The sequence below is a fragment of the Alexandromys fortis genome, unplaced genomic scaffold (assembly GCF_014885135.2).
Source record: "Alexandromys fortis isolate MF-2015 unplaced genomic scaffold, M_Fortis_MF-2015_v1.1 scaffold_414, whole genome shotgun sequence".
Classification (NCBI taxonomy): Eukaryota; Metazoa; Chordata; class Mammalia; order Rodentia; family Cricetidae; genus Alexandromys; species Alexandromys fortis.
Window position 1 is genome coordinate 210,905 of NW_026068287.1, and position 16,985 is coordinate 227,889.

Below are 16,985 nucleotides of genomic sequence, written 5' to 3' on the forward strand. Positions count from 1 at the left end.
ACAGGTAGGGGAAGAGCTGCCTGACTTCACTGCGTCCTTGCGGGGGGGGGGGTCTGGAATCCTTTCCACATACCCTAAAGCTCATCTGAGCTTCCCTCCCTCTGGGGCAGATAGAATCTGGAGTGTGGATCTGGGCTGTGGGCAGGGATGAGGGTGGTTGTAGTAACTTCAGGGAAAACCTGTGATTATCTTGAGGGTTTAAGGACATAAGTCGTGGGCTCCAGATGGCTGGCGCTGCCAAGCCACAGCTACCTATCTACCTGGATGCGTAGGCTGGGAAGGCACAGCGCACAGCGCACCAGGCCTGAGGTAGGAGGGGTGCTCTGTCCCCAAACTGGCTGGGAACAAAGGGCACAGTGAAAGCATCCTCCCACACGGCCTGGCTGGCTCCAGTCCCACACATCCCGCTGTTTCGCATCACCCAGTCCTCAGAAATGCTAAGTACCACAGCCCAGACTTAAAGAGTCTCAGGGCTGTCACAATCCCTGCCAAACAGGTATCAGGCTGATTCTCCAGGCCTACCTGAGAAGAGGGCCGGGACCCATGCCCAGCCGAAAAGAAAAAAAGCCTGAAGTAAGGCCAAGAGACAGCACAGGGATTAGAGCCCTACACTTCCTACTAGCCCTGGGCTCTCTTCTCAGCACGTGGGTATTAGCCATGGATCTAAAGAAGCCATGGGCACTCGGTCTCTGACCATTATTGAGGCCTTCCCAAATAAATTGTCTTTGCTTCTTTGCTCTTGCTCCCCCCTCCCATTTTTCTGCCCCTGCCATGTTCACATGCCCAAATACCAGTTTTTAAGTAAGTGATGGTCTAGGCCCGATTTTGTTCTTGGTGAGAAAACCTCATTAACTCAAGCAGGTCCACTTAGAGGTCAGAGTGGTTTTACTTCCTCAATCCGGGTTTTTTAACTCCTCTTTCTCCTTGAGAGACTATTTTCTAAATTTTTTTTGAGATTCTAATTACATCATTTTCCCCCTCCCCCCATATACCCTTTCTTGTTCTTTTCCAAACTCATGGCCTCCTTTTTTCATTAATTATTGTGAACACTTTTGAGGTCTCTTTCATAAACTCTTTGTGTCTGTGACGAAGCTCCCCAATCCCATGTCAACAGGGCATTGTGATGACTTTTGCATTTCCAGAGACGGTACAGGGGTGATCTATTAGCTCAGCCCTTTATGGGTAATGTGGCTATGGGCATTCTTACATCAGAGACTCTCGTACCTGGCCCACGGGGTTATTCCTATGCTCACCTTTTCCCTAGAGTTATGCCTCTTTCCACACGGACATAATAAACAACATCCTGGAATCCTAAACCACTGACATCATCTTCTAGCCTCCACTCTCACCACCACTGGGCGTTTTATTCCTTCTGTCTTCTTAAGTGGAATTGTTTTGACCACCACACCTTCCACTGCATTTCTTACACAGCAGCACTGCCCATCACACGCATTATTTATGCAATATTTACTAAGTAAACCATTACACCAGTCCTTAGATCAAATACACACTTGTATTCACTCATTCCCTTCTTCGGTTCCCAATCCGTTAGTTGCATCTACCCACCATTTCCACATATTGAAAGCTGATCTGTCCTCCAGGTTAGAGCCAATAAATAGGTTTATCCCTCTCTCTGGATATACACACAAAAAAGAGGAGCACATTTAATTCACTTTGCAATTTCAACATTTATTTCTGATACCAAAACTTGACAACACACAAGAAAAAAAAAGTAATAGAATAGCAAATAAAATTATCTTGCATGCCACTCAGTCAACAGGATGTGGCTCTAGATAGCTGGGTTCTGAAGGAATCTGAGGCTTCAGCCTTACTCAGAGGGAAAACTATTGCAAATGATGAGCAGGATCTGTGAAGAGAAGAAAAGGGGAAAATAATTCAATAAGCTGTACCAAGTAATAAGGATCATATACACCAAATAAATAGCAGTTCTTTGTACTTCTTTTTTCTCCACCGTGGCTTGTATATCACTACTAGCTCAGGAATGTGACTACAATCCCCACTGACCATGTACTCCCCCAAGAATCCCATTTGCCTAATTCAGAGTGATTTACTTACTGGACATTTTACTCAACCCAGAAGAAGCCAATGGCACCGAAGTTGGCGGCGAAGTTGGCAGTAGCTGTACCACTGGGGCTGATAATGGGGCCAGTAAAGGCCTGAGGAAATCTGGAGCGGGCATTCTGGTGGTATCGGGCCCAGAAGGTAAAGGGGATTCTGGACCAAGGATCTCCAAAATCTCCTTCCTCATCCCAGGTCAGCAGCTCAAACTCGATGTCATCCCAGCTCCAGGGCCCAGACACAGCCTCATCTCCGATTCCCATGCGGTTTCGTGCTTCAGCGCGGGCCTCTGCTTCAGCAGCAGCAGCATCCAGAGCATCCAAGGCTTCATCTGCAGCTTCCATGAACTGTGCGGTCCAGTCACGAGGGTCTCTCTTCTGAACCTGCGATGAGGAAGGAACATAGGAGTAGATTTGAGTCAGTGTTTCTCTACAAGTAGGCTCTCCATCTCCCCAGGACTGGACTGCAAACACACACTACCACATGTGGCTTTTTTACACGGGTTCTGGGGACAGAACCCAATTAACCTATTATCAGTTCCTCCATTACCTCTGCAATGAATCTCAGCACTTTCATCTTGCTAGTCTCATGGTAGGAACGGAGGCCCCAGAGGAACTCATACTCAGGAGGGTTGCTGTTGGGCACTCGTCTGTAGTCCAGGTATCTGAAGTGGGAAAAAAAAAAGTCTGCGTTTATGGGCAGTCTGTGAAAAATACCTCATAAATCTGGATTTCGAAACTCTTTAGTTCAAACAGAACTCATTTACTCCAGACTCACTTCTAAACATAGCCAGGGTATCTATCCTTTAAGGATTCCTAGGCCAGTGCAATCACTTACTTTTGCTTCACGAACTCGTAAGTAAGAAGTTTTCTCAGATCACCAAGGAGGGGGTGTCTGACCCTGATGGTAAAAAAGGAAACAACAATCAGAATTCAAGACTGTTTTTCCATCTATTCAAATAATGTAAATTTTCCCAAAGCACTCCCCCCACCCCCCTGCTGCCACAAGACCATCATGTAATGCAATCCTGGAACCACCCTCTGCTGCCAAAGGATAATTCAGACAGGAGATGAAAGAGCCTAATCATACCCAGGACGCAGTCCCATCTTGCGCAGTGCATCCCAAAGGACAGCTGTAACAGGAGGCAAGAGGAGAGATAAGGCACAGAAAGTGAGCGTGAGAATCAGGTTGTAGTAATCCCCAGCTGCAAGTCCAGCCACTCACCCTCACTGGCACGGTTGCCATTCATGAAGATAATGCCCAGAATCACCAAGAGGAGGCCAAGCTTGGGTGTATCTTTGGTCCTAGAGGACAAAAAGAATATACATATATATATATATATAGCCAGCAGCCATTTGCATGAAAACCCCAGCAAGCTTGCCAATTTAGCTTTTCCACTATTCCTCAGGGGAGATCATTATGCCCCCGCACTGCCCATGACCTGCTATGTGAATGAATACTGAAATTCTTAGGAAAAAAGCATCATTGAGAAAGGCCATATTCCACCTCCTTTCCCATCTTACGTTCCCAGTATGCCAGCCAGGGACTCAGGAGTACTGATGAGAATATACAGGTGCTCTTCTTTGTCAATTTCCTTCAGCTGAATTCCAAACTTCTACAGGGGCAAGAAAACAGATTATGAAATTACAGCAGTTAGCATAATCGTCACATAGGCAGGCAGTCACAGCCCCGTTAAGCCTTGCCCTAAACTTTCAGGTAGGAATCTCATAAAACTGACTTTCCCCATCATTCCAGCTTCTTAGATTTGGCTTTTTACCTTCTCCAGGACAAAGCAGGCGCGTTCGATGATTTCTGGATAAACATCAGTGTATTCTCGGATGATGTCCCTCAGCATTTCTGTAGGAGACAAGGGGAAGCCCTGGGACTGAGTGGGAGTACCGAGTAGCAGTCCCTTTGCCAGCCCTGGTGAGGGTAGCTGAGTCAGGATCTTCAAAGGTACAGACAGAAGCATCAGCTATGGAAGGGAAGGGATGGACGCCCTAAGAGCTCAGGGATGGGCAGGACCTACCTGAGCGCTTGATGGGCACCTTCGTGTAGTCTTTAAGCATCAGGTACTTGACCAACTTATTTGCCTGGGGAGAAAGAAATAATTAAAATTATGCTTGCAGCAAACTTGGCTCATTACAAACGGAAGGATAACAGCAAAAGACGAGAGGTGCAGTGCTTACTCTTTCCTGAAGAAGGGCCACATCTCGGGGCTGTGGTGGACCCTGGTTCTGTGAGGCACGAGAGTTGGGGGAGGATCTCAGATTGGGCGAGGGTCGTAAGTTCTGCCAGTCAGGTGGAATTGGCCAGTCGGCAGGGATCCAGTCAGGTGGAAAAGGCCAATCAGTGGGAACTGCCCAGTCAGGAGGCAGTGACCAGTCATGGGGTAACTGCCAATCTGGAGGGCCTTGCCAATCTTGAGGGTTCTGCCAGCTGGGGGGAGCCTGCCAGGTGGGTGGGGACTGCCATCCAGCTGTATTCTGCCAGGCCATTGGGTTTGGCCAGACAATTGGACCAGGCCAGACAATGGGATTTGGCCAGATCACTGGATTCTGCCAGATCACTGGGTTAGGCCAGATCACTGGATTCTGCCATGTAACTGGGTTCTGCCAAGCTGATGCTGTCTGCCTAGCTGGGGGACTCTGACGTGCTGGTGGGGTCTGCCTGGTTGTCTGGTTTTGCCAGCCTGATGGGTTCTGCCAAGCCAGTGGGGTCTGCCACAGCACATTCTGGGGCGCGCCAGGTGGGTTCTGAGTGGTCACTGGAACTGGAGCAGACCTCCAGTTCCCTGAAGCCAGTGAGGCCCGTCTTTGATCTCCACTGCTGTTCTCCTCCACATTCAAGTTGTTAATCTGCATTGTAAGAGAAAAGAGAATTCCAGCTTCACTATTAATCCTGAGTCCTCCCAGTAGCTAACCTAGGACGTTAAAGCAAACATAAAGCGACTAATGGCTACTGAGGGGTCATTTTATGCTTCTTTTTCCTTGTCTTTCACCTCCAAACCAGATCAAGGACAACCATAAAGGGGGGCCCAGAGCATCTCCTTTCCTATGATTCCACTGCTCCCACCCTGAATTTGAGTCTCATTTCTCCTTAACCATGTTTTCTCTAGCGAGTGTGGGACTCTTCAAGATCCAATGATAACTCAGTGTGAGCCTGCCTCTCTTAAGACCTCACCCATGGTGCGTACTGTCCAAATGTACAGGGGTATGGTGATCCGTATCTGTGTCCTTGTATAGACTCACCATCAATCTGTGGCCAATCAGGGGTCAGGAATAAGCATTTACCTTCAACAGCCCCTACAGCTTAGCCCAAATACAGGTATATATGCCCTTTCTTTTGTTTGGAGCAAAGGTACTTCAAAGAAAGGCGAGCACCCAGAGCAGAGTGAAGCTAGCAGGGATCTCACCTTGCGGGTCCTCTTGCCCCGAATTATAGTCCGGGACTCCACATTCTGAGCCTGGGAGCCATCTGCTGAGGTCTGTGCAGCTGCGCCATCAGTTTCAGAGATACCTGGGCTGGTCCCTATGTCAGCCATCTTGGCCTGGTTTACATTCTGGATCTGGGCATCAGCTGCAGAGACCTTAGTGGTACCATTCCAAGCCTTAGTAGCTTTCTTAGGCTGGTTGTTGGCCATCTCATTGGCACTGGGAGACTGAGAGTAATTGTACGCGGCACTGGGGCCTGCCTTAGTATTCTGGGCCTTAAAGGCCATTTCAGACTTTTTAGCTGCTGATTTGCCTGTGTTTGCTGCCTGGGAAAACTCAGAGGCAGCATTTGGACCTTTAGCGGTGCCATTCTGTGACTTAAAGGCTGCCTTAGACTGGTTCTTGGGCATCTCCTTGGCATGACGTGCCTGAGAGAAATCATTTGGACCCTTGGTATTCTGAGCTTTAAAGCCTGTCTTAGGCCTAGCAGCAGCTGTTGAAACCTCAGTATCAGCCACCTCATTGGCAGTTGGGGGCTGTGAACTCTGGGGACTAGCATTCTGCCCACTGGCAGCTGCCATGGCCTGGTTGGTGGGTGGAGCCTCGGAGATCTGGATGGCTTCCATCAAGGTCTGCACAAGCAAGGTGCCGTCTTCGACAGGGGCCTCAGCCTGCAAAAATAGGAGGGGGACATTTCAACCTCTGGGCTTTCTAAGCCAGATCAGAAGGAGGGGCACACGCAGCAGGGGAGCTGTAGACCAGAGTCACAGTTCACAGATCTGGGGGCAGAGGAGGGTCAAAGGGGGCGGGGCGGGAACAAAACTTGGTTAAGGGTAGAGGGGGCAGGGCAAGGTGAGGGCAGTCAAAGGCAGCAGGGGCTGGTAGGAGCGTGGTGCGACCACCGAACCCCGTGCGTGTTTAGAGCCAGACTGCTTAGGCTTGCGGTGGGGAGCTCAAGGCCTGAGAAGGAATGGAGGAGGATAGAGGGTGGAGGGGGAGTCTCGCTGCGTGGAGAAGGGGAGGGTGGAGGCGAGAGGTTGGGGGATGGGGCGATAGACGTCTCTACACGCGTCAGGGTTATGGAAAAAAAAATGGTTCCTTACCCAACCCGCATTCTCTGGGCAGAATGCCCTGACTAACAGGGTCTCCCCTTTCTCTAAGCAGGGACCGATGGCTGAAAAGGGACGCCCCTCCCCCCATTCGATAAACGCTAGAAATTTGAGAGCCAGCGGAGTCTAGGCCGGAAGAAGGGCAAAAATCAGATCCTGGCACTTGCGCCACCTAAGGGGCCGGGGGTGGGCGTCATCTGTCAGCAGGGAAAATGGAGGAATGGGGACCGGGGAATCTCACCTGGTAGCCGCGGAGGCCTGCACCGCCGTCCGGTTTCTGAGCCATAGCTCTAGTCTCGGTGGCAAGAGCAGAGCCTAGGGGGGTGTGGGAGAGGAACTAGGCATTATACTACAGAAGGAAAATACGCAGGACCAAATTGTGTGTGCGTGCGTGGTTTCATTCTGGGGGCGGGGGAGGTGCGGGGTACGGGGAGAAACAGGCCTAACCGGAGCGGGAAAAGTAAACGGCCGTCCCCCCGATGGACAATCTAAAATTTCCAGACGCCGACAGCGAAAACGCTTCAAATCCGCGTTCCGGAATCCGTTAAGAGCTCCGAATGCGGTATTTTTCGGGGGGTGGGGAGGAGGAAGGGGAAAAATCCGCTTCGGGAAGTTGAATTACGGTTTGGAATCAAGAGGCGTCGTATAACGGATCAAGGTCGGGAAATCTGAGGATTCCGCGAAGGAATTGGATAAGGATTCAGAGAAGGAACGGGGTTCTAAATTAAAAGGGATCGGGAGCGGGGCATGAATCGGGGCTCGAGCAGGAGGGGGTTTCTAAATCCGCGGTAAAGGGATTGGGATAAAAGGACGGGGGAGGGGCGCCGCACCAGGGGGCAGCTGCCCGCTCTGGGGGTTCGTCTCACCTTGCCTCAGGCTCTAACCCCGGCCCTTCGCTGCCTTCCTTCTTCAGGACTCAGAGGATCAGGACTGCTGGGCTCGGCTCTCGGCAGCCGCAGCCGCACTCCGCACTCTCTCCGTGTCCAGGAGAAAATGCCAGCGCGGCAGCTCGGGCGACCCCGCCTCTTCGCCTAATATACCACCCACCGCCTCAGGACGGCTTGCGCCTGCGCACTAGAGAGCTGTCCAAATAAGAGTCCCGCTTGCTTTCCCAACAAAAGCTTCATCCCGAAGCCCTGTCGCGCATGTGCACTTGGAGAAGATCCCGCCTCTTTGCCAGCCGACTCTCCCACCGCCAACCAGGTTGACAGTGGACGGAGGAGGTTCCTCCCCTTCTTCTTACGCACCCACCCCTCCAACAGATGCGCAGCGCCTTTTGGTCCCACCCCCTGGCCCAGCACACCAGCCCCCTACCTTTATCCGCAATGCGTCTCTCCTCAGTCCCTCCCTTTTTCCCGAGGACTCTCTAGCCAGGTCCGCCACTGCCGCCCACCCGTCGCTCAGGGCCTCCTAGGTCGGCCTCTGCGGGGGGTCTCTTATTTCGACACGAGCCTAGGGCCTCCGCTGAGTTCACCCGCTTCGAAACGCACGAACATTAACGGCTTGGGTGGGGGTGGGGGGATGCTTTACAGGAGGCAGCGAAGCCAGTGGCGGCCAGGGCGATCTATAGATTTCCTCTGACTCGACTCAGGAAATTAGCTTTTCTCTTGCCCTTTTTGCAGTTTTGCCATGGAAACGTTTCCTGAGGGGTGGGTCAGACCCGGGAGAGAAAGGCCGAGGGCCACGAGATCACCCCCCCCCCGCCCCCGCAATCACAGCCCTCCGCCATCACAGCCCCCCGCCATCACAGCCCTCCGCCCCCGCACCGAGCTTGTTTATCTCGAACGGCAGCCCCAGGGGAGGGATGCGGGGGTGGGGGGCAACATCCTCATTTTACAGCAGGTAGCTAAGTCATAAACCCACTGTCTCAGTCGGGGCACTGAGCTGGTAAACAGAAAAGGCAAGATTTGCCACAGTACGGTGGTGCACGCTGTTAATTTCAGCACTCGTGATTTAGGAAAGCCACGAGTTCCAGACCACGCAGTACAACTCCGAGACTTTATCCAAACAACAAACATCCACGTGGGGCCTGAATTTTCCCCGACAGCAAAATCTATATAGTATTCGTGCTGGTCTGAGAACTGAGGCACTCCTGAATTTTCCATTGGAATGAAAAGTTTTCCTCTTCCCAATATGCGTTGCAAGTGGACAAGGCCTGTGTTCTAGAAGGCCCTAGTATGTGTGGGAACCCTTCAGGTTCCCGCTGTGCTCCTAGTGGCAGGCACTTCCCAGGAGTGAGACCCCAGGAGTTGGTGCTTGCTGGAGCAGCCAGAGCGGTCAGGTGTGTCTGTCCTGTTCTTGCAGACTGAAGCTGGGCTGGGCTTTAGACTTTACTGGCTCATCCATCTGTCCGTGGTTCCCTGAGCCCCTGAGAACATAGTCACTTTAGTGGATTTTTCTGAGCCTCGTTTACTCCCTACACAAAGTAAGAATCACAGAAAGTGGGTCCTGTCCGAGGACATGGAACCTGCTGTGTTTCCAAGATGGCTGAAGGAACAAACGCAGAAAAAAAAAATGACACCTAGATACGAAGTGACTCAAACGAAACCCATACGTTTCCCAAATCCAAGGCAGCTTTGAGCGCCTTTCCCATTTATTCTGGCGTCAGCTCCTGCAAGGAGCCTGTATATGAAAGAGGGCTAATGCTAGGAAGGACTGCAGCATTTAGTCCCCAAGGGCCAACATCAATTCTGCCAGGCTGGATGACTTCCCTCATCTGTTGCATAGCAACCTCCTCTGTCAGCTGCCTGTTTTTCCTCAGCACTTCCTCTGTAAAGCGTCTGCAGTGGGACGTGATCAGACTCGGGAAAGGAGGGCTGAGGTGCCATTTTAGAGAATATCTGCTTTCGTGTCTGTATCTTCAGTCATGACCCAGACTCTGACTTTTACACTCCTCTCCCACTGCCCCCTCCCCTCTCCAGCTGGATATCTCTCGATAGTCTCCAAATTATTACTCCCAAATTTATTCTCTTATGTTTTTCCTCCTCACCACTATTTCCTTTAATTATTCTCTTTTTGCCATATTAGAATGGAGGCTTCTTTAGGAACATGGACTGTTGTCTGTTTTATTCATTGTTGAATCCTCGGCGTAAAGAACAATGCCTAGTCCATTTTGTATTTTCAATAAATAATTGTTTGATGAATGAATGAATGTATCTACCACACTGCTAAAAGCAGAGACTTGAAAGGAATTTTTGCTTGATAAATTCACTTTTTTTTGTCATACACAGGCACATTATACATCCTCATTACAGGAATAGTTTATATATCGTTAAAGATTGAAACACTATCTAAATGCTATAGAAGTTAAGTAATCATTTGCTAATTTTCACTGCTTGAGCCACTGGCTAAGGTTTTTATGCTACCTTTCATACAGCATTTTAAGCACATACACAGCTCTTCTTGCATTAATAGGATGATATTCATGTGGAAAATATTTTCGAGTCACACTCTTTTGCTTAATACTTCACATTCTTTCCGTTCTGTGAGAGGTACATTGTTAACATGATCTTTCTATCTTTCCTTGATCAAAGATTCTTGTTTGGATCATTTGACAAGAGCTAAGAGCATATGTAATTTTTTTGCACCTGATTTACTTATCAAAAATCTAACTCTGAGTCATTCTTCAAAAAAAATTAACATTCATTTTTGTTTATGTTTGTTCATGTTGTAACACGGATCCCGGTGTTAACTGAGCCCACTTTGCGGAACAGGCAAAGGACTGACTGTCCAGGAAAGACAAAAGACTCCAATGCAGGAAAAGACTTTACCAAAGACAGCTAGCCGGCTTTCAGGCTCCTTCCGTGGGACTCAGACGGGAAATGAGGAGGTGGGAGCCCGAGGGGCGGGGCAGGACTCTGTTGTCCAGATGTTCGTCCCTGAGCAAGCCTGTCTTTCTAACTTTCCCTCAAAGTGTCTGTGGGTTTGTCCCTCTGCGTGGACGCCGCCTATGTGCTGGCTTCTGGATGGACTCCCTGGAGCTAGAGTTATATAGGTGGTTGTGTGCCACCTGGTGTGGGTGCTGGGAACTGAACTCAATAGATTCCAACTGCTGGCCCTTCTCTAGCCCCTAATATCGTTTCTTTTTCTTTTTTTAACGTTTGTGTGTGTCTGTGTGTAAACAGAGTTCCATTCCTTTGAGTTAAATGTCCAACAGAACAATTTCTGGGTCTTATAGTGTGTGTTAGTTTTACAAGGAAGCTACAGATCTTTCCATTTTACATTCATTAACCACACAGGAGTGGTCCAGTTTCTACAACTCTTTGGTGGCATCTGTAGTCGGAAGTTTTAGCAATAGTGTGTAGCAATAGTTCACCATGATTTTACTGGACATTTATCTGATGGTTAACCATATTGAATATTTTTGTGCGATAATTTCACACCCATATCTCCTTTCTAATAAAATGTTTATTTTTATCCATTTTCTAATTGGATTGTTTTATTGCTTTTATAAAATATGCTGGATCTTGGTAAGAGCGCTGCCGTGCAAGCATGATAATTTGAGTTAAAATCTCTAGCACACATGTAAAAAGCTGAATGTAGCTATGCACATCTGTTATTCAGATGGAGACAGGAGGATTGCTGGATCTTCCTGTCTGTAGGTTTACTGAAAGACTTTGCAGGAAGCACCTGGCATTGTTGGCTTCTGTGAGCGCATGGATGTATGTTCCTACACACTAATGAACACATATACTACACACATTTGCCATGCTTACACGCACACACATATACACACATTCAAAGAAGTAATGAGCTAATTAATCTTTAAAGTTGAATATTGACTTTTTCAGTTTATTAATGAGTTGTCAGATATGTGGTTTGCATTTTTCTGTTTATAGCTTATCCTAGCCTCATTTAAAAAACTTTTCTTTCTTCCTTTCCTTCCCTTCCTCCCTCCACCCCTCCCTCCATCCCTTCCTTCCTTTCTTCTTTTCTTTCTTTCCCTTCCTTTCCTTTCCCTTCCCTTCTCCTTCCTTCCTTCCTTCCTTCCTTCCTTCCTTCCTTCCTTCCTTCCTTCCTTCCTTCCTTCCTTTCTTGTGTGTGAAGGTGCCTATGGGTGCTGGAAGAGGATGTCTGGTCCCTTGAAGCCGTATTCACAGATGGCTCAATGGGTGATGGGAGCCAACCTGATTCAGCTGGAAGAGCAGCAAGCACTAACTGCCGAGCAATCTCTTCAGCCCCCTCTTTTTATTCTTATAGTAGAGTCTTTTGCAAAGCAAAAATTTGAATCTCGTGGAAGTCCAATTTGTTGATTATTTTTAAAGGATTGTAGTTTATAATTCCGGTATTCAAGAGGTGAGATTAGAGAAGTGTAAATTCAAGACTAGCTACATGGTGAGACTGTGACTCAAACGAACACATAAAAACAAGCGAAAAATGGGTGTTTTATGTCATTTCTAAGAGCTCTTCAACAATATCGAGGGTAGGAAGAATTTTTCCTCTTATCTTCCAGAAGTCTTCCAGTTTTAATTATAATGCTTGTCAGCCATTAAGCAAAGGTCCATCCACCTCCTAAAGGTTCCCTAACCTTCCCAAACAGCGCCACCAACTGGGGACCAAGTACACAAACACAGATGCCTATAGGAGACCGCACAGACTGCAGCACCCAGAAAGCACAGGATCTCGTCTGAAGTTTTGTTTGAGGTATGAAGTTTATGTTGAGGTTTGTTTTTCCCTTAGCTTGGGGGGAAGTTAGAGCTATAGATAGCCAATCACCACAACACAGTTTTATTTAAAGATATTTTCTATTGCCTCAGTTTTACAGTTTGTCAAAAATCAATTGGCTTTATTGATGTGAAGCTATGTCTATGTCCTCCATCCTATGCCATTGTTCTGTGTTTACTCAAAGTAGAATAATTTCTCTCAGTCTATTTTTCTTCTCTCCCCAAGTTATCCTATTATTCTATACTTTTATCTTTTTGCATAGTTTGGAAAAATATTGTCAATATATAAACACCATCTTGCTTGAATTTTGATAGAAATTTCACTCAAACTGTGTATAAATTTACATAAAATTAATATTTATTTACTTATTCAGCACTTCTAATCTGTAACCCAGTATGTTACTTCATTTACTATGTTCTCCTTTCATTTCTATATTAAGATTTCGTGGGGGGGTATTACTATAGAAGTCCTGTACATATTGTTAATTGACACATATATTATTTCACATTTTAGTCACTATAAATACTATTCTATCATTAATTTTGGTTTCCATGAGTTCATTGCACACACACACACACACACACTTTTTAGTGTTAACATGAATGAAGGAGGCAAAGTGCTATGCTTATTTACTGTTCACGTTATTTATTTATTTATTTAGATTTTTCTAGACAGAGTTTCTTTGTGTAGCTCTACCTGTCCTGAAACTAGTTCTGTACACCAGGCTGACCTCAAATTCATAAATCTGCCTGCCTGTGCATCCCAAGTGCTGGGACTAAAGGAATGCATTATCTTGCCGAGTTTCAAATTGACATTATTGATATACTCGATAGCTATATCAAATGCATTTGGGCAGTGCTTTAAATAAATATCAGTGAACACTCTACTAGTAAGTACAGGTCACCAGAAGACACGAAGAGAAGAAACCTGCAAGCAGAACCTCAATGCACAAAGTTGGGATGCAATTTTTCTATCTTACTAGACATTTTATAAAACAGACTCCATCTTCCATATGTCCATGAAATAAATCATCTATCTATCTATCATCTATCCATTCATCCTCAGATATTTGTAATATGATTAAAGACCATTAGTGTTCTCACTATGAAAATTAAAACCTATGACCCACTTAATTTGAGAAAAATGAAACATTAATTTTTAATAAATGTGTAGGTGAATTCAGAAAAGTAATCACAGACTCAAACATATAACATGTCTAGATTTAATTTTATGAACAGAAAACGTTTGAAAATATGGAAGGAATTTTTCTTTTTTAATTGAAAATAGATTTGTTTTCATACAATATATTCCGATTCTGGTTTCCCTCCCCCAGCATCTCTCAGACCCTCCCCATCTGCCCACCCACCCAAATTCACAAACTCTCTCTCTCTCGTTCTCTCTTTAGAAAACAAGCAAGCATCTAAAAAATAAGACAAAATAAAAAGGAACAAATCAGAATAGGACAAAACGAACAGAAAGAAGAGAGAAATAGTATGATAAACAAATATAGACACAGAGCCACATACATTTACACACTCAGAAATCCCATAAAAGGGGCTGGAGAGATTGCTCAGTGGTTAAGAGCACTGACTGCTCTTCCACAGGACCTGGGTCCAATTCCCAGCACCCACATGGCAGCTCACAACTGTCTGTAACTTTGCTATCTTTCACCGTAACATAGCATACAAGCAGGCAAAATGCCAATACATATAAAAATAAATAAAAAGAAATCCCATAAAAACACAAAACAGAAAGCCATAATATATATATGCAAAATACCTGTAAAGTAAAAAAAAATGCCCAGAGAATGCATTATGAGTAAAAACAAACAAACAAACAAACAAACAAAAAAAAACCAAAGAAAACAACAACAACCAAAAAAAAAAAACCTTAAAAAGATCATTAAATTTGTTTTGTGTTGGTTATCTACTATTAGACATGGGGTCTGCCCTTAAGTGTGGTCTATATGTCCAATTAGACTCCACCGGAGAAAGCGAAATTTTCCTTTGGGAGTGGTTATCTGGAGATAGCGTCTGGATTAGGGATGGCTGTTTGTGTCCGCCTCCCCTCAGTCATCCAATTCAATCATCACATACATGCATACAAACACACACAATTTTAAGTAATAGATGTCATTCAAGACTTGTTATTATCACAACATTCTATTACAATTATTTTCACATAGCATTTTTTGTGCCAAATTCCTTTTTCTAAGGAACTCAGAAAAGTATATTTAGGGACTAAAGCATTTATAATTAGACTTGTTTATAAATACTTTATTTGGAAAATGTAAACCATTACATTCTTTTCTACTATTATTTTTCCATTGTTTGTAATGCTAGAGATAGCCTTTGCTATCCAAAAGCCAAATACATATTAATTCTTTTCCTGGAAGCTATTCAGAAATGTGTAATTAACATATAAAATTATGTGTTCTTTCCCAGTAATTTACCTTTGAGAATTATGCAGTGGAAACTCACTTATACCCCAACTTTGTGCACTGAGGTTATTCAGGCTTTCTCCTTGTATCTTCTCATAACCTTTTTTTTTGTTTTTGTTTTGTTTTCTTGTTTTTCGAGACAGGGTTTTTCTGTGTAGCTTTGGTGCCTGTCCTGGACTTAGCTCTTGTAGACCAGGCTGGTCTTGAACTCACAGAGATCCTCCTGTCTCTGCCTCCCAAGTGCTGGGATTAAAGGCGTGTGCCACCACCCGCTTTCTTCTCATAACCTTTGTTAATTAGTGGAATGTTCACTGATGTTTAAGTCACTGCCCAAACGCATTTCATATAATTATAAAATACATCAGCTAATATAAATCATAAATAACACTTTACTTGCTTTCTATTCACTTTGGCACAGAAATTACATATATTATATAATATTATATAACTAATATACAAATATATGAGTATAAAGTATATATCTAATATATTATATAAATTATATATTATATTACTTTATTCTACAAATTTATCGCTAATATACATTACATTAAATATGTAAATAAATAATATATATTAGCAATGAACTTGTAGAAGCCAAATTAATGATAAAATAGTATCTATAATGACCAAGGTGACTCAGGATGTTTCTAAAAACAGACACAGACTTTTTTTTTTGAGGTCGATCTATCTGCTGACTATATTGACAAGATACTGATTGGTTACATGTTGAAGGAAACATACAATACAAAATACAGAAAAAGTTGGTTCCATTCCCTCTCACCCCCCCCCCAATACTCATCATCGTGATTTGGTCAGAACAGGGCTCAGAGCCAGAGGTCAGGGTGACCAAGGGTGGAGGGGTCCTGGGCCATAGTGTGTAGCTGTCACAAATGATGCTTAAGCAATGGTTTATCTCCCAGTTGGGAGTCAGATGGGGAGGGGCTGCAGCCAGCTGAGGGAAGCGCCGCCTGTCCCTTCCCCAGCCCAGGGCCTATCCACTGTCCTGGGACCAAGACCACTCCCAGCAAGGTAAGATGTGGGTGCTCTTGCTGAGTCTGCTCTCCAGCAAGAAGGAAAGAAAGGGTAACTGCTCCAACCCCTGTCCCCACAGACCAGGGGCTCAGGAGCGTAGCTACTACCAGCAAAGGGCAAGAGGAAGAGCAGCAGAAAGGGGACTGGGAAGAGCAGAAGATCATATATATTAAAAAAGTGACTTAAGACTTAAAATTGAATTAGTATTTGTACAGAAAGGTGCAGGTGGAATAACTCCCTTCGGCCTAGGATCAAAGTTATGCAGAGAATTGATGATGGACTCCTCCCCTGCCCCCAGTGGTGGCACCAGTCGTTAAGTGCGATTGGTTAGAGTGGATTCCAGTCGGGTCATTCTGGTGGAGGAGTGGGGGCAGTGGCAGGCAAGGGGGCTCAGTTGCTGCAGCACTGGCTCCGGCTGGCTGGGCTGCTCTCCTGCAGATCCACACCTCTGTTCCGGCCTGGAGCACCAGCTACATTCTGGGGCTCGTTCTTGGGAAACTTCTTAGCTATTGCCATGAAAATTTCATTCACGTTCATTGCAGTTTTCGCTGATGTCTCCATGAACAGCAAACTGTTGTCATCTGCATAGGCTTGTGCTTCCTGAAACTCCACGGCTCTCTAGCTAGCCAGGTCTGCCTTGTTACTTGCCAGTGCAATGACGATGTTGGGGCTGGCCTGCCTCTGTAACTCCTTCACCCAGTTCTTAGCCCGTGCAAATATATCTGTGTTGGTGATGTCATAGACCACGATGGCTGCTTGGACCCCCTGATAGTACATGGGGGCCAGGCTGTGATATCGCTCCTGTCCAGCTGTGTCCCAGATCTCAAACTTGACCGTTGTATCGTCTAAGCAGACAGTCTGTGTGAGGAAAGCCGCTTCAATTGTGCTCTCCTGATACTCGTGGAATTGTCCCTTGACAAAGCGGAGAACAAGGCTGGATTTGCTCACTGCAGACTCCCCCAAGAGGACCAACTTAAACTGACAGATCTTGTTGCCAGCAGCTGGTCCATTGGGTCGTGCTGCACCTCCCCGACCAGCCATGGCCCGCTGATGCTAGGTAGCAGTACTAATGAGCGTGGGGGTGGGGCCGGTGCTATGTAAAGAGGCACTAAAGGGGAAGGAGGCCTTCAACACGGCTCCAGAGCCGCAGCTTTACTTGGGTAGGGGCTCCTACAGACTCCGCTCCTCTCCCTCCCAGCGGTGTCCCAGGCTCCGGCCTCCACT

At 46.2% G+C, this 16,985-nt stretch overlaps 2 protein-coding genes across 3 annotated transcripts; both read right to left on the minus strand.

The window, feature by feature from the left end:
• Window positions 1-1,663: 1,663 nt before the first annotated feature.
• Window positions 1,664-7,656, minus strand: LOC126494836 (melanoma-associated antigen D1). 2 transcript variants are annotated; one of them, XM_050132263.1, is made up of 13 exons: window positions 7,489-7,656; window positions 6,864-6,937; window positions 6,032-6,184; window positions 4,269-4,937; window positions 4,109-4,172; window positions 3,857-3,936; window positions 3,603-3,694; window positions 3,304-3,383; window positions 3,169-3,211; window positions 2,917-2,979; window positions 2,629-2,743; window positions 2,077-2,462; window positions 1,664-1,867 (listed from the first exon to the last, which is right to left on the minus strand). In XM_050132263.1, exons 2-12 carry the CDS (start codon window positions 6,906-6,908, stop codon window positions 2,085-2,087), a joined length of 1,782 nt encoding a protein of 593 aa, XP_049988220.1. In that variant the 5' UTR covers window positions 6,909-6,937; window positions 7,489-7,656; the 3' UTR covers window positions 1,664-1,867; window positions 2,077-2,084. The 2 variants fall into 2 exon arrangements, with proteins under 2 accessions (XP_049988220.1, XP_049988218.1); XM_050132261.1 differs by having other exon boundaries at window positions 5,495-6,184.
• Window positions 7,657-15,680: 8,024 nt separating this feature from the next.
• On the minus strand, window positions 15,681-16,817 carry LOC126494831 (ras-related protein Rab-5C-like). Its single transcript, XM_050132253.1, is given in 1 exon segment — window positions 15,681-16,817. A coding segment is annotated over 1 exon segment (651 nt). The 5' UTR covers window positions 16,803-16,817; the 3' UTR covers window positions 15,681-16,151.
• Between the last annotated feature and the right edge of the window lie 168 nt (window positions 16,818-16,985).

Bases quoted from the DNA above. Each gene is read 5' to 3' on its own strand.
- LOC126494836 (XM_050132261.1), bottom strand. From the start codon at position 6,908: ATGGCTCAGAAACCGGACGGCGGTGCAGGCCTCCGCGGCTACCAG. The intron at 3,384-3,602 runs GTAAGATGGGAA...TTTGTCCTCTAG, and splicing joins CTGGCTGGCATACTGGGAAC to GACCAAAGATACACCCAAGC. The intron at 2,980-3,168 runs GTATGATTAGGC...TTTTACCATCAG, and splicing joins AAGATGGGACTGCGTCCTGG to GGTCAGACACCCCCTCCTTG.